The sequence below is a fragment of the Canis lupus genome, chromosome 11, assembly GCF_003254725.2.
Source record: "Canis lupus dingo isolate Sandy chromosome 11, ASM325472v2, whole genome shotgun sequence".
NCBI lineage: Eukaryota > Metazoa > Chordata > Mammalia > Carnivora > Canidae > Canis > Canis lupus.
Window position 1 is genome coordinate 34,639,087 of NC_064253.1, and position 15,395 is coordinate 34,654,481.

General features: G+C 37.9%; 1 protein-coding gene across 9 annotated transcripts in view; it reads right to left on the reverse strand.

Annotated features, from left to right (window-relative positions):
- The window catches only part of FREM1 (FRAS1 related extracellular matrix 1), a 165,157-nt gene that overhangs the window by 52,406 nt on the left and 97,356 nt on the right, over positions 1–15,395 (reverse strand). For 8 of the 9 annotated variants that reach the window (XR_003130303.3, XR_004803580.2, XM_025433445.3 and 5 more), the window contains exons 21-24: positions 13,091–13,235; positions 9,158–9,299; positions 5,943–6,138; positions 1,789–2,053 (exon numbers count right to left, since the gene is read on the reverse strand). Coding sequence is in view for 7 of the 9 variants with exons in the window: in XM_025433445.3 (XP_025289230.3) it covers positions 1,789–2,053; positions 5,943–6,138; positions 9,158–9,299; positions 13,091–13,235 (748 nt within the window). In the remaining 2 variants the exon portion in view is untranslated. Of the gene's footprint in view, positions 1–1,788; positions 2,054–5,942; positions 6,139–9,157; positions 9,300–13,090; positions 13,236–15,395 lie in introns of those variants that run through there. The other variant, XM_035696906.2, reaches the window with a different exon arrangement.

Below are 15,395 nucleotides of genomic sequence, written 5' to 3' on the forward strand. Positions count from 1 at the left end.
CACCACCCTGTGAAACGAGTAAGTATTGTGAGCATCATTTCTTTTCACAAAGAGGACACAAGAGCACAGGAGGATGTGTGATTTGACCACAGAATGGTAAGTATTGGAGATGGTAATTGACCCCAAGCCTGTGTCTTAACAACTATACTGGACCACTTCTGGAGCAAAAGAATCAGCATGAAAAGGAATCCACACATCTGACATTTTAGTTAATGCCCAGCATTATCAAGCACTGAATTGTTATTTAGATATTGATCAATCAAATGATTATCTACTTGTTAAGGACATTTGTCAAGAGAAAAAAAAAGAATATATTAGTTCAAACTTCCCCTCAATTTTTTAACAGTTGATGGTCCCAATCATCTTTCCAAATCATAAATCCATAAGGCAAGCAAAATCATCTTTGCTGACATTTAAATAATGTTTATCACGGCAGACATACTGAATTTAGAGAGATAAGATGTAGGATAGAGGAGAATGGTATTTGAACATGAGTGTGTCAGTGCACTTGATAATTCTTGGGAACCCAAAAAATAATAGAGGAGCATTCTGCATCTACATTAGTTTATAGTGCTCTTTTGAAGGTTATATTCTTTTTTTAAGATTTTATTTGTAAGTAATCTCTACACCCAACGTGGGGTTCAAATTCATGACCCCAAGATCAAGAGTTGCACGCTCTTCTGGCTGAGCCAGCCAGAAACTCCATTGGAAGTTGTATTCTGACATGGTGAAAATGGTACTGGGAGTCAGAAGCTCTTCAAATATGTCAAATGAACCAATGGTCTCAGGGCCTCCATGTTAATTGGTAAAATACAGGACTGTGTATGTACGATGATTCTCCCAAGGGCTAGTCCAACTGAGATTTCTTAGATTATTTTTATTTTTCTGACAGAGAGAGAGAGTGAGCAAGCACAAGCCAGGTGGGAGTGAGGGCATGGCAGAGGGAGATCGGGAGAGAGAATCTTAAACAGGTTCCATGCCCAGTGTGGAGCCCAATACAAGGCTCCATCTCACAAACCTGAGATCATGACCTGAGCTGAAATAAGAGTTGGATGTTCAACCAATAGAGCCATTTAGGGCCCCTCCAAGATTCGTATCCCAGCCCTGGGGATCTGGATTTCTATTAAAGACCTCAAGATCAGCCAGCTTTAAGAATTGCTAAATGGTTGGTAGCTCCTCTAGAGTTTGTCTTGCTTTTTATGACTGGAAACAGATTTCAGTATTTTAAATGAATGCAGACTTTCATTAATGTCATACCTTTGTCTTCTCACCAGATTGTTATTCATCCCAATGATTTATTTGATACAGAATTCATAAACAGGTACACAGCCTCCAATTATAACATTGTTTCTATGGGGAAACATGATCCACTTTATGACAACATGATTTATGATATAGTTCCTGGAATATGTTGTGTCAAAAGGCAGTGTCTGTTTGTGCCAAATGTTTGTGCCAAATGAGGAAATACCTTTCCTCAGACAGATAAAGATATCCCCCAAAAAGCGGTGAGTTAGTTTTCTACGTCTCTCCTTAGCTGGGACTCTCAGGTGTTTATATTCCTCCCCCTAGAAGAGCTGGCATTTAGATATGCTCTATTTTTAAACAACAGGCTCTAATTTATTGCTTTGCTGTTGTCCAATTAATTGTACACCTCCACCTTTCATACATCTAGGCAGTATTAGATCATTCCTATATCAGAGTTGGAAAAGAACTCATTTTCTGCCTCCTTTTATCTATCTAAGCATTAATCCAGGGAAGGGGGTTCTGAAAAGTTTCTTTGGAGCTCACCTGAAGGTGTCACGGGAGACAGCTGCCTTACTCTTATGTACATAGCAGACTGTCTGTCCTGCTATGTCCATTTGGCTGAAGCTTGTAATGGGAACTCCAGGATAGCGGACATACTGGACCTGGCCATACCGCGGAGGGGAGGTGATGACATAGAGTAGTTCCTCAGGTTTGTCTGTTCCATCCACAGCAAGGAGAGTGGTGGTCGTCAAGAAACCTCGATCACCTTTAGACACCACCAGCGGTTTCACAAGGATGACAATATCACCTGTGTAGCAGAAGAACTTGTGGTCAAGACCCAAATTAAAAAAAAAAAAAAGGCCAAGATATAGATAAAAAAAACCAAAGTCGAAACTGCAGAAATAAAAACTAATATGCTATAGAAAGGTTGATATAATTATGGCTAATAAAAGAATTAGGCAAAACACAGGACCAGTTATGATACAGCGGGGGAAACACATATGGCCAATAAAAATCCAAAAAGATGCTCAATATTATTAATAATCAGTGGAAACACAAATCAAGATGGCAAGAAGTTATAACCATCTTGTAACTATCTGATCTGCAAAAAATTAGTATCTTATGACAACAAGTGTTGAAGAGGATGTAGAATCTCGCATACAATTCTGGTAGGAATGTAAACTGGCACATGATTTGGCATTATTCTATAAAGAGTAGAATATTCACATACTTCTTGACCCTGAGATTCCACTCCAGCTGTGTGCTAGAGAGAAACGTACAGTGACGCCCAGGAGATGGGTACCAGAATGGTCACTACAGCACTACTGTAATTGAAAATGCTGGAGACAACCCTAAAGGTAAATACGTAAACAAACTGTGGTCCAACTGAATTTTATATGGCAGCAAAATGAACTAGAACTATATGCAGCAACACAGATGCAGCTTGTTAACCTTTGCTCTTTGCCTGAGCAAGTCCCAGAAAATAATAAACAAGAGTAAGAATATGAACACAAAATTCAGGATGATGGTTCTCTCTGAAGTATGGGAAGAGCACAGAGGTAGATGTTTATTACTGTCAACATTCCAGTCCTTGAATTGTATGGTGGTGGCACAGGTGTGTATTATGTATTTAAAAGAGAGTAAATGAATGAGTGTATGAATTGCTTAAGTGAGTGAAGGAGAAGTGGGTCACATGTGGACTAATGGCACAGTTTTACAAACTAAAAATTATAGTCCAATTTTGTTCACATCATTCATTTAAAAAATGATCATAACTCCAATATTGAGTTTCTACTAATAATCTACACTAGATTATTTTGTTGCTTCTCTGTAATACATCAGAGCTCTTAAATATCAATGCAAAAAGAATAAATATCCAAGAGGAAATATGTGTGAAGTAAATGCCGAGCTATTTCTAAATGTAAAAAATACAAATTGTCAATAAAATTTGAGAAGACATTCAGTCCCATGAGGAAACAAAAAAATAAAATATCAAGGAGATACCACTAGACCAGTGGTTCTCAATGAGTGGCAACTTTAGTGCCCTGGGGACATTTGGCATTGTCTGGAGACATTTTTGGTGGTTTTATCTGGGAGTTCCTATAGTCTTCTAATAGCTAGAGGCCAGAGATGCTTCTAAACATTCTATAATGCAAAAGAAAGTCCATTACAACAAAGAATATGAACTATTCTATTTGGGATCTATCCCAAAATATCAATAGTGCTAAGACTGAGAAACTCTGCTTCAGATGATCGAATTGGTCTTTTTGGTAGATTATTGGTGCTTTTAACTCAAAATGCTATCCAACTTAAGTGCAATGGAGAATCAAAGATCATCCTAACTTTAAATCAAAACCTGAGCCCCAGATGGGGCTTGCCTCCTGGGAGTCAATACACCAAGGGAGTAAGAGGAATGAACAAAGCTGAGGATTCAAAATCATCCACAGAATGCTTCATCAGGAGCAGAAGATAGATCTGAGGGAGGAAGAGCATCTGGGCTTTCCCTCAATGCAGTCTTTCAGCACTGTGACAGCAGAGTATGGTTCAACGTCAACTACAAACCATGTCCTTTTAAGCTTCTCTCAAAGAGCTCCACATCATTTTTGCCAGTGTGCAAATCACAAGACATGGAACAATCAGAAGGCCTGATGTTATTCATAATTGCTCTCAAATGGAGATAACCCAAATGCTCAATATTAGGATTATGCTTTAATTATTCAGTGTAGTTTTCCTCAGAGATGACCGACAGTTATAAAATTATGCTACAATCTGAGAAGATTCACACTAAGATTTTTTTTTAAGTTCAACATTGTATAGATATAAACCATGATGTAAAAAGGAACAAAGAAGGAATTTGGAACTTCTGAAAATGCTAGTCAGTTAATGTATCTGTTTAATATAAGTGTTCACAAATCCTTTTGGAAAAGAATCCCATGTCAGTTGTCACAGAGACTGGCCAGGGACTCACCAACCTCACTTCCTGGGCACACCACTATAGTTTCCACTACCCACCCGCCCTTAATATCGCTTGGGACTATGATTCAGCCACCCGGATGTGCAGAAGACAAGTGCCTCTAAGCCCAGGCCAGGCATCCTCTTATTTTCCTCTATGTTTCACTTCTGGAGTGACTCCAAGGCCTTCGGAGATGAAGGACCTCTAGTTGGAAAAAATCCCAAGATGGCTATATAGAACAGATATCTCCTCCACTTCAGTGAATGTTCTGTGCTTAGCCAAGGGCAGTCTATCCTAATACATTAGCTGTCTGCACTAATATAGGACTTGCATTACATTTTGCCTGGGGATATATATATATTATTCATGAGAGATGCAGAGAAAGAGACAGAGACACAGGCAGATGGGAGAAGCAGACTTCCCGCGGGGAGCCCCATGCGGGACTCAATCCCAGGATCCCGGGATCATGACCTGAGCTGAAGGCAGACGCTCAACCACTGAGCCACCCAGGTGCCCCTGTCTGGACATATGTTGATGATAACCACAGTAGTCTTACTTTTGCAGAAAGTAAGAGGTATGGTATGGTAATAATTAGCTTCTCTAAGGGTCACTTATTATTAGACATCTTCAAGGAAGATATTTTACAACCAGAAACAAGCAAATAATAAAATAGTTATTTTAGAGCCCCAAATAAACATCTCAAAATCTATCATGCTGACTGAAATTAAAAAGAGAAAGATTCAAAACAATTGTAATTCTATGACACCCTTGATGTAAGAGTTGTACTGCCATTCTGAGCTTCCTGGCAGCAAGGTGAAAAAGGAAGCATTCTGTCAATCAGGGATGCACTGAAGATTCAAGAATATGCATGGGCCTAGGAATATAGAGATTTTGGGACCATATGGATGAACAAGAAATGAACATACCTTCCTCACATAAACTCCAAGAAAAATTATGGGGCAGTGACAATTGGGCATCAACTGTCCAACTGTTGGTTGTGCTTCCTTCCCAGTATTTTTTTCACCCTCCTCCTTCTACCATTTATATGCTACTGAGGTTCCTGAGTCCTACTATACAAAGGGTCTGCTAATTCAAGAGAAGCTTAGTATCTCCTTGTGTTCTCTCTTGTCCCTAGAAGAGTCGGTATTAGTGCTTTCAAAGTGAAGAGAGCAACGGTCTAACCTTTTTAATGACCACCTTCCTTTTTATGATTTTTAAATTTTAAAATATGTTTTTATTTCTTTGTATTATTATATTGGAAAAGTTTTTCCTCTGAAACTTCATTTTCAAGTAATATTTCACTTCCTGTGAATAAAATTAGTTATCACATTGATTTGGTAAAATTTTACTTAGAGCAGAAATCCCTGACTCTTAAAGCAGCCTGTGCCGCCACACTGTGAGTAAGGCTGGATTTCCAATAGGCTTTCTGAAATACTAAAAACAACAAGTAGAATGGGCTATTCTCATGAACCTTACAGCTTCCCGGGAGAACAGGTGGGGAGTCAGAGAAGCAAATCATAAATGATGGAATTTCAGGTACAAAGGATGGAAGGAAGAAAGGCAAAAGGAGAGGGAGGTAGAAAGGGAGAAGGAAGAAAGGAAGGAAGGAAGGAAGGAAGGAAGGAAGGAAGGAAGGAAGGAAGGAAGGAAAGAAAGGAGTTAGTTGAAATCCTTTGAGTGCTTACATGAGCTCACTTCTGGTTATATAACATAGTCCCAATAAACCTGGAGAGGGATATTTTACCTTTTCCCATATCCTTGATGGTGATGTGACAGTCAAATGCCGGTGATCTGTTGTCACCATCCCAGAGGTAGAAGGTAAAGCTGTCTTGGTCCTGGGAATCCATTGTCCCGGTGTGTGTGTATCTCAGCAAGTTCAAATCCACTTCTTCCTGAGTGCACTTCATGCCAGGGTAGAGAGGGACCCAGTCCCTCCCTGTCTGAAAGGTGGCAGAGTTAGTCAGCTGCTCACGGTTTTTTCTTTCCAAGCTATGTTAGTGGACATTTTCCATACCCCTGTAAACCTCCAATATAAGTGATATTTCAGGGAAACTCCAGATGCTTTTTTTTTTTTTTTTTTTTTTTTGCAATTTTACCTTATATTTTTTTCCTTTCAAAGAAATAAATTGAAACAAATTAAAACCTTGGGGGAAAAACTACCTTCCACCAAAGGATTTTTGACAGTTCTGTGGCAATTCAACAGCAGTGCTACTTCCAAGGTATTTATCATAAGCAATCATAGCTGATTAAATATTCCAATTAATGAGAGCAGGTGGGTAATCGAGCTGCTGAAATTGATTCTTTAAAAATTAAATATGTTTCATTTGAGGGTTTCCTTTTTTTTTTTTAGTTCCTATCATTATATAATTAATCAAACTATTTTTTCAAGCTGGCTTATCACTGGACTTATCTGAAATAGATAAAACAAAAACAGATGTATTGACTCCTGCCACATTTTTCCAGCCTTACTGAAGCTCAAAGAAAATGATCAAAATCCCAATCATTCCCTCTCTGTATGTCTTAAGTCAGCAAAAAATAACTGAAAATATCACATATTATTTTTTTTTATCAGAATCTTCTAAAAACCAGCTAACATCGACTAACCATATATTCTATATTGAACTTGGGGGCAGCCCGGGTGGCTCAGCAGTTTAGCGCTGCCTTCAGCCCAGGGTGTGATCCTGGAGACCCGGGATCGAGTCCCACGTCGGGCTCCCTGCATGGAGCCTGCTTCTTCCTCTGCCTGTCTCTATGCCTCTCTCTCTCTCTCTCTCTCTCTCTGTGTCTCCCATGAATAAATAAATAAAATCTTTAAAAAATATATACTGAACTCAGTGCAGAAATTATGGTGTTCTCAATTTAAAAAGGTTCTTATGCTAGGGGGAACTGACAACTGAGAGTTCTTGATAATAATGATAAATCTCTATCGGATTTATAATTTTTTCTTGTTTTTCTCTGAAGATACAATAGCTTTCCCTAAGAATAGCTCATAAAAGTCATTTGACATAATTCAAGAAGAATGTCATCTTACAAATTTACTCTACGATATTATCTTGTATTTTTCCTTGTTTGGCTTAAGAGACTAAAATAAAAATTTAAATCCTTGTGTTATTTTTCTTTCCTTTGACAGATTATTCCAGACTCCCAGTTCCTGACAAAAATGCTTTGCCCTCTCCTCCTCTCATTGTGTTACCGCTTCCTTTTAGACCTATTTTACAAAGTTTCTACCTCTTTAAAATTTCTGCTCATCTGATGTTTGTACAGAGGTATTTTCTGCCTCAGTAAGTAAAAGTTAGTTACATTGTAATAATTAAGGTCATTATGTGTTTCTATCATATGATCTATTTGCAGATTTAGTTTTCAAAACAGTCTCTTTCGGGTTTTAAACTGCATAGCCTGCAATTCTATTTAACTTTTTTCTTTAATAATCTTTTCTGAGAAAGTAAATACAAAAGAATATATCTTTTCCTATCTCTCATCTCCATGCAATTCCCCATTTGCACTCCCAATGCCAGCTCTGACTTAACAAAATCATTTGCAAGCTCCAAAGGAGAAGAAAATAAGAGTCAGACTCAAGGTGGAGCAAAATAAGGAAAGCCAACAAGAACACAAGAACCCTTGAGAAAGTCCAGGAGTCCTAGAATCCTGATTCATCGTCTTGGAGAGATTTGGCAAAGCCCAAGGGAGCTGGGAGAGAACTATGTGGTGCCATCCTGGGAACCTGGACCCATCTGGATTTTCACATACCCAAAACACTTCGCTTCCCATGCTACCCAAATGTGTGAGCTCTCACTGCATTTCTGCTTCATTACCCTTTGAAATGAAATAAGGACACAGCTGTACCTCAATTTAAATCAGTGATTGCTCTTCACTCTGATTCTCTATGGTGCCTACGATCTAAGACAATCAAGCTGTTCCAGGCAGAATGAATCCTCGCTGCTCTTCTAGGACTGTCTCCATTACATTAAAAGTTAAGCATTCAGTCAAATAATCACATTGGGGATGGTTGGTGGTTGTTGTTGCTAGCCTTAATCCATCATTCAAACAAATATTTTGATGGATTACTCAAGGGATCTTTTCAAGTGACTGATCTATAATTTGTGTTGGGCTATTCCTTGGGCATCATGCACACAGTCTGAATCAGACTGGTGAGCACCATTTGTTAAAAGACTATCTTTTCTCCATTCTATTGCCTCTGCTCTTTTGCCAAAGATCTGTTGACTATATTTTTATAATGGTCTACGTCTGGGCTCTCTGTTCTGTTCCACTGATTTAGTTGTCTGTTCTTTCACCAAATCCACGCTAACTAAATTAAAGCGACTTTATAGTAAGTCCTATTCCTTTAATTTTTTTCTCCTTTTTGTTTACTATTTTGTGCATTTTGCCTCTCCATATAAACTTGAGAATCAGATTGTTAATATCCACAACAACAGCTCTGCAAAGTCTGTTTGAAAAAAATTTTTAAGGGATGCCTGGGTGCCTCAGTGGTTGAGGTTTTGATCTCGGAGTCCTGGGATCAAGTCCCACATTAGGCTCCCTGAGGGAAGCCTGCTTCTCCCACTGCCTGTGTCTCTCTCTGTGTATCTCTCATGAATAAATAAATATAATCCTTTAAAAAAAGAAATTTTTTAAAAATCTGGTGATAATTAAGATATCTCCTGGTTCTCATCAGCCATTAGACAATTTGCTTTACCCTCACCAGCCCCTCTCTCAAAAATTTAGGTACAATCCCAGGGGAGCAGGAACAACAAAGAACCCTAATATTGGTCGAATTTGGCCTGAGTTGAGTAAGAAAATTTAGAATGGTGTGAATTCACCTCAAACTAACAAAATTAAATTTTCTACCTCTGGGCAAAATACAGCTATTAGAGGATAGATTCAGTTATAGAAGTCAGTGTATCAAGAAAATTTATACCTGCTACATGAGTTTTGAAAAGTAAAAGTAAAAAGGCTACTAACCTTAAGTTGAAGTTGCCCATTTTGTGGAAGCCTTTCAAATAAATAGTAAATCTTCTCCCTGGGTGAGTCTTTATCTATGGCTGAAAGAACAGCACTAGAAATAATTCGAGTTTCACCCATTTTCATTGTAATTTCAGCCTTCCTGTAAAAAGGAAGATGTCTAGGTTGATAGGATGGTCATTCACAATGACTATTACAGTTCTGACTCTTCAACAATTAGGGAATGTAATCCCTATCCAAAGTACTGAAAATGATGAGTTGGACTTGAGAAACAGGCTCTCTCATTTCACTTTACACATGAAAGTCTAAAAGATAATTACCAACAAGTATGGTGTGAAGTAAATAATTCTCATTGCTTCTATTCATTGAACTTTACCATTTTATGTTGTAATTTATTTCATAAAATGATTTTATTTCCAATATTTCGCTTGGTACAATATCTCCATGCCATAAGTAAGCAAGATACTATCATTCTAATTTTACCTTCTAATTTATATTCTAAATTTACAAAAACTTACTTAAAGAAATTCAATGGCTTAGCCACTGGTGTCCTGGTACCCTTTATGAAATACCATTATGAATCTGGAGATACTTAGGCAATACATGGCCCTCTACGTTATTCTTCCTTGCCCTGGTAACACTTCTAGGTAGCGAGCATTCTCTTCACAGTGACTGATCTTTCCCAAGTGTTACAGCTACCAGGTTTGCCCCTGGCATCCTGACGACAAAGCTGGGATGAGTAGCTGCTGCTTCTACCATAAATGCTGCTACCATGACTTTGCAGTTCCTCTATGCTGCTACTCCTTTCCCAGCCAATAGAGCCATTTTCCTTGGTCTAACCAAGGTGGGGAAGGGATTTCTTTCCACCGGTTTCTAGCCTTCAGTTTTGGTCACCACACATGGCCAAACGCTGTCTAACTGGACAGTTTGGTTTCTGATAAAAACTGGTGAAGTTTCCTTGGGATGCAGATAATGAAGGACATTTAAGTAGCATCAACTGGCATTCCAATAACCTTCCATGCTCCTGTTGACAATTCAGAGCCCAGGCATGTCAGTTGTAACCTCTTTTACCTGGTGACTTTATTGCCTCTCCAGGACTGACATCTTCCCTGGCAGTAGAAGGTGATTTTTGCCCACCTCATTCTTAGAAAATACTAATCCCATTACTCTAGAAGGTTAATGAATCAGTTGACTGGTTGACTATGGAGATTAGTGGTGCCATTAATAGAACCAGATTAATCAAAACAGGAAGGAAGCCAATGTGAGGAAGAAGATAAGGAGTCTGGGAGGAGGGAAAGTGTCAGAATGAGATAACAGAGGGGCCAAAGGAGAAGAAAGTATGTCATAGTCTGACTTATGTTGAAAGAGACCGTGGGACAAGGACTATGGTGAAGGTAATTTATTTGGGAAGTGATCCCAGGAAGCAAGAGAGAGAAGTGAGGAATGAGACAGAGGCAGAAGGAATAAGGTAACAAAAGGTGCTTTTACTACTATGGCACTCAATGGTGCTGGGGATCTTTTGAAGAATCATATAGAATATGCTTCAAATTGTGCTTCTGAAGGATGGGAGTACAGGACATCTATTTATCTCATAGGTTGGGAGCTACCATCAGAGTGTCTTCTGCTGTTTCTGGACATGAGCCAAATGGGTCAGTGCTACTTCAGAGAAAGCCCTAAGCCACACAAGAAGGGGAGCGATGCACTGAGGCACTGGTAATGGAACCCTGAGAGTGTGCATGGTGTGTTCCACAAGAGCAATTACAATCAGAGGGGGGACTAAGGGAGCATGACTCAGAGAACCAAAAGCATCTACCATAGCATCAAAAGGAACACCAAAGAAATGGTGTCAAAATCTAACAGGGACCAGCAAGGTAAGATGAACCATTCAATTCAGTAGGAAGGTCAAAGGTAATGTTTAAGGGAGTAGTTTTAATAAAGTGGGGGAGGTTGGGCAGAAATGGATGAAGCACAAGCTATTCCTCCAAATAGTTTGGCACTAAAATAAATGAGGAACTGGGTCATCTTTGTGGTTTTAGAATGAGAATACCTGTTAATAATGGTAATAACTAGCACTTAGGAGTGCTTTCTGTATATTAGCCAGTCTTTCACGTGCTTTTACATATTTTAATTCATTTAATCCCTGCAAAGACCCTATGAAGAGGATACTGTTATACTCTCCACCAACAAATAAGTTGATTAAAAGGTAGAGAGAGGTGAAGTGACATTTTCAAGGCCACACAACTGGTTAGCAGCTGAACCAAGGCAGTCTGGCTCCAGAATCTGCTCTCTTCACCACTAACTATGACCCTTGTCTTGTTAACAGAAGGAATGAGAAGGCAGGGACTAGAGATCTAAGAGAAGAAAATCATGGAGCACATTCTGGGAGGAGGCAAGAGGTGATCTACCCAAGGACACACGTGGAAACGAAAGAAGAAGCAATAGAACTTCCCCTCTATAGGAGAGAGTGAAAAAAGAAAAGAAAGAAAAAGAGGGGATCTGGAAACAGAGCAAAGGAGATTTGGTGATTCTGTAGATAAAACTATGTCAGGCAGTTTAATAGCAAGAGCATAGCAAGAAACAGGAGATCAGAGTTGAGTAAGTGCCCCATTATGTGACCTGTCTGGTCTCAGTTTTCTCAGTAAGGATAACAACACTTATTTCCCATAATTTTAGTGGAAATTTAAGGAAATATCTGTAAAAGGATTCAAAACAGTGTCTGTCACAGAGTGAGCACTTAATAGACACCAGTTTACACTTCTCTCCCTTCCTCTTAGATACAGTGAGGTCATCAGAAAGAGGTTACTTAATACTGCAATACTCTTCATAGTTTCATTTTACAAATTATGGTCATACCAGTCCAACATTCTAACTAGACAATAGAAAGTAGAGCAGAAAGCAGAACCTGCTGCATCTTTTTTGTGGAACTGATGTCTGTGATGCAACCCTCCAAAAAACTATCATCAGTATTTCACATACTGGTGGCCCATGAGAAATGGCAGGATCAGAAGGGACTTGTTTGTGTCCTCTTTCCTGCAAAGTAGAGGAGGCTTTGGGGGTTTACACACCTTCAGGAAGCTGTTGGCTCCCTGATAAAAACTCAGACTGTCTGCTCAATGCCTCTCACTGCTGTGCCATTGAATACAGAGATGAAGCAGTCAAAGAGGTCCCAAGAAGCAGACACATCTCTGCACCTAGCACCAGAGAGCTGGGCCTTCTCAAGGTTTACCCTCATATAGATATGTACAGTTGCCAGTAATAAGAGAAATAGCTGGAGCTACAGAAATATAACTGATGGAAGACTCTGCACTCTCTGATCAAGGTGATCAACTACAGAGGGAGACACTGAGACGATTTGCAATTAATATTAGCTCAGAACTTTTAAAAGATCACATGAGTGATCATTTTGCTATCAGGTAGCAAGGTAGTACCAATCCATAAGGAACACAGAGGAGTGGTGGATCATGAAATACCAAGATGATGAAAGAAATGGCATTTATATGTTTCCCTCAGCCACTCTTAGTTAAAAGTTTGGTCAAATCCACAGGGAGGACTGTCTGCAGTTAATATTATCACACTTTAGTTAAGTCTATACATCTATTACACTTTGGTGTGTATGTACACATGTGTTTACTCAGTACACTATTCATTCCACACAGAAGGTGGAGTCATTCTTAATTATTTAAAGCTAACTGGAATTTTTAGAGGAAAATCAAATAATTAAAGGGTGAATTTAACAACTGCTAAGGAGTTGTTACATTAACTACCATTTGTACCAAAAGTTCTAGGTGCCTGAGCAGGTGGGACAAGTTGTGATAGACAGGAACTGTCAAAGACTTGTTTTTCTCTGGAAGACACATATTACATTTGTACCTAGTCTTCCGGACCACAGAATTTTCTAGAACATCTGAAAGGGACTCTTTTCGGGTAGCTTACTTGCTCAGCATTGGTTTCTCATCATTAACTGGGGTGATCTCTACTGAAATGGTTTTTAATATCTTATGTTTCCCATCTGACAACTGGATTGTAAAGTCATCAGCAAGAGTCTCTGAGTCATCATGCACATACATCAACTTCATTCCTGGAAGAAGGGGGAAAAAGAGAGAAAGTAAATCTTTCTTATGATTAAACCATTCCAAAACACACTTAATCTTTTAATTTCCAAGGTATTGGTATCAGCAGCAAGAGTTCACTAATCAGCGTAATAGGATAAAATTAAACTTTTATGAAGCAAGACTAGCCTTTTAATTTGTTAAAAATTCATATTTAAATACTTTAGTATTTGATAAGGATCTTATTTAGAAATCAGTGAGGAAAGCATATATTATTTAATAAACTGTATGAGAACAGTGGTTCATTACTTAGGGAAAATTATAGTTTGATACCTACTTCAAGCCAATAACCAAAATAAATTCTAGATGAATCAAAACTTAAATATAAAACTACTTTTTAAAAACCAAACAGCATTCATATGAAAATGTAAGAGACCCAGAATAGCCAAAACAATCTTGAAAAAGAACAAAGTTGGAGACTCACATTTCCCATTTTCAAAACTTACTACAAAACTACAGTAATCAAGACAATGTGGAACTGGCATAGAATAGATATAGACTAATCTAACAGAAGAGAGTCCACAAATGAATCCATACATTACACGCAACTTATTCTCATCAAGGGTACAAAAACTATTCAAGGGGAAAAAAGTGGCCTTTTCAAATAAATCATGCTGGGACAACTAAAAAGCCACAGGCAATAGAACGAAGTTGGATCTCTACCTCACATTACATACAAAAATGAACTCCAAATGGATAATAGACCTAAATATGAGAGCTAAACCAGAAAAACTGTTGGAAGAAAACCTAAGAGTAGATCTTTTGTGACTCTGAGTTAGGCAATGGTTTCTAGATAAGACACCAAAAGCACAAGTGACCAAAACAAAACCAAAAAAGGCAGATAATTTAGATCTCATCAAAATTAAAATGACACTATCAAGAAAGCAAAACAACAGCCCACAGCACTGGAGAAAATATTTACAAATCATATACCTGATAAGGGAGGGTCTAGTATCCCAAATATATGAAGAACTCTTATAACTCAGTGATTAAAAAAAACAACGCAATTATAAAATTGGCAAAAGATTTGAGTAGACCTTTTTCCAAAGAAGATATAAGAACATAGACAAATAGCCAATAAACTCATGAAAAGATACCGAACACTATTAGCTATTAGGGAAATGAAATCAAAATCACAATGAGATACTATCTCTCACCCACCGGAATGGCTATCATAAAAAGATAGATAGTAACAAACATTGGTGAGGATACAGAGAAATTGGAACTCTCTTACATTACTGGTAGAAATGTTAACTGATGCCACTAATTTGGAAAACAGTCTAGCAGTTCCTTAAAATGTTAAACATAGAGTTATCATATGACCCAGCAGTTCTACTCCTAGATACAGACCTAAGAGAAATCTAAGTATATACCCATACAAAAATGTATACATGAAGGTTAACAGCAAAAACAGAATAGACCCAAATATCCATCAACTGATGAATGGATTAAATAAATGCAGTATGTCCATACAATGAAATATTATTTAGCAGTAACAAGGAATGGCACAGTAGTGACTCATGCTGCAATGTGAATGAATCTTGAAAACATTATGTTAAATAAAAGAGACCCTTATAAAAGGTCATATATTCTATTTATATGATTCTGAAATGTCAGAATAAACAAATCTATAAAGATAAAAAATAGGTTACTGGTTGCCAAGGGTTGACGAAGAAAAGGATGAGAATAACTGCTAATGAGTATAGTATTTCTTTTGGGGGATGATAAAAGTGTTCTCTAAATGATCATGATGATGAATATCTAAAAGAACCTCTGAATTGTAGACTTTAAATGGGTGGATATTATGGCATGTGAATTATATCTCAATAAAGATGTTTTAAAATATTTGGAAGAAAACACAAGTAAATATCTTATTTCTGAATGTAGAACATCTTCCTAATACAAAAACAAAAAAAAGGAAAGAAAAATAATGATGAATTACACCACTCATAATTTATGAGTTCTGTACTTAAGACTATGAATTAAAAGGCAAATAAAATAGAGAAAAACATATCTGTAACATGTGACAAAAAAGCGAAACATTAATATTTAATCATCTCTTATAAGTTGATATAAATCAATGGAAAAATGAGCAAAGGACATTATCAAGCAATTTACAAAAGGTGAAA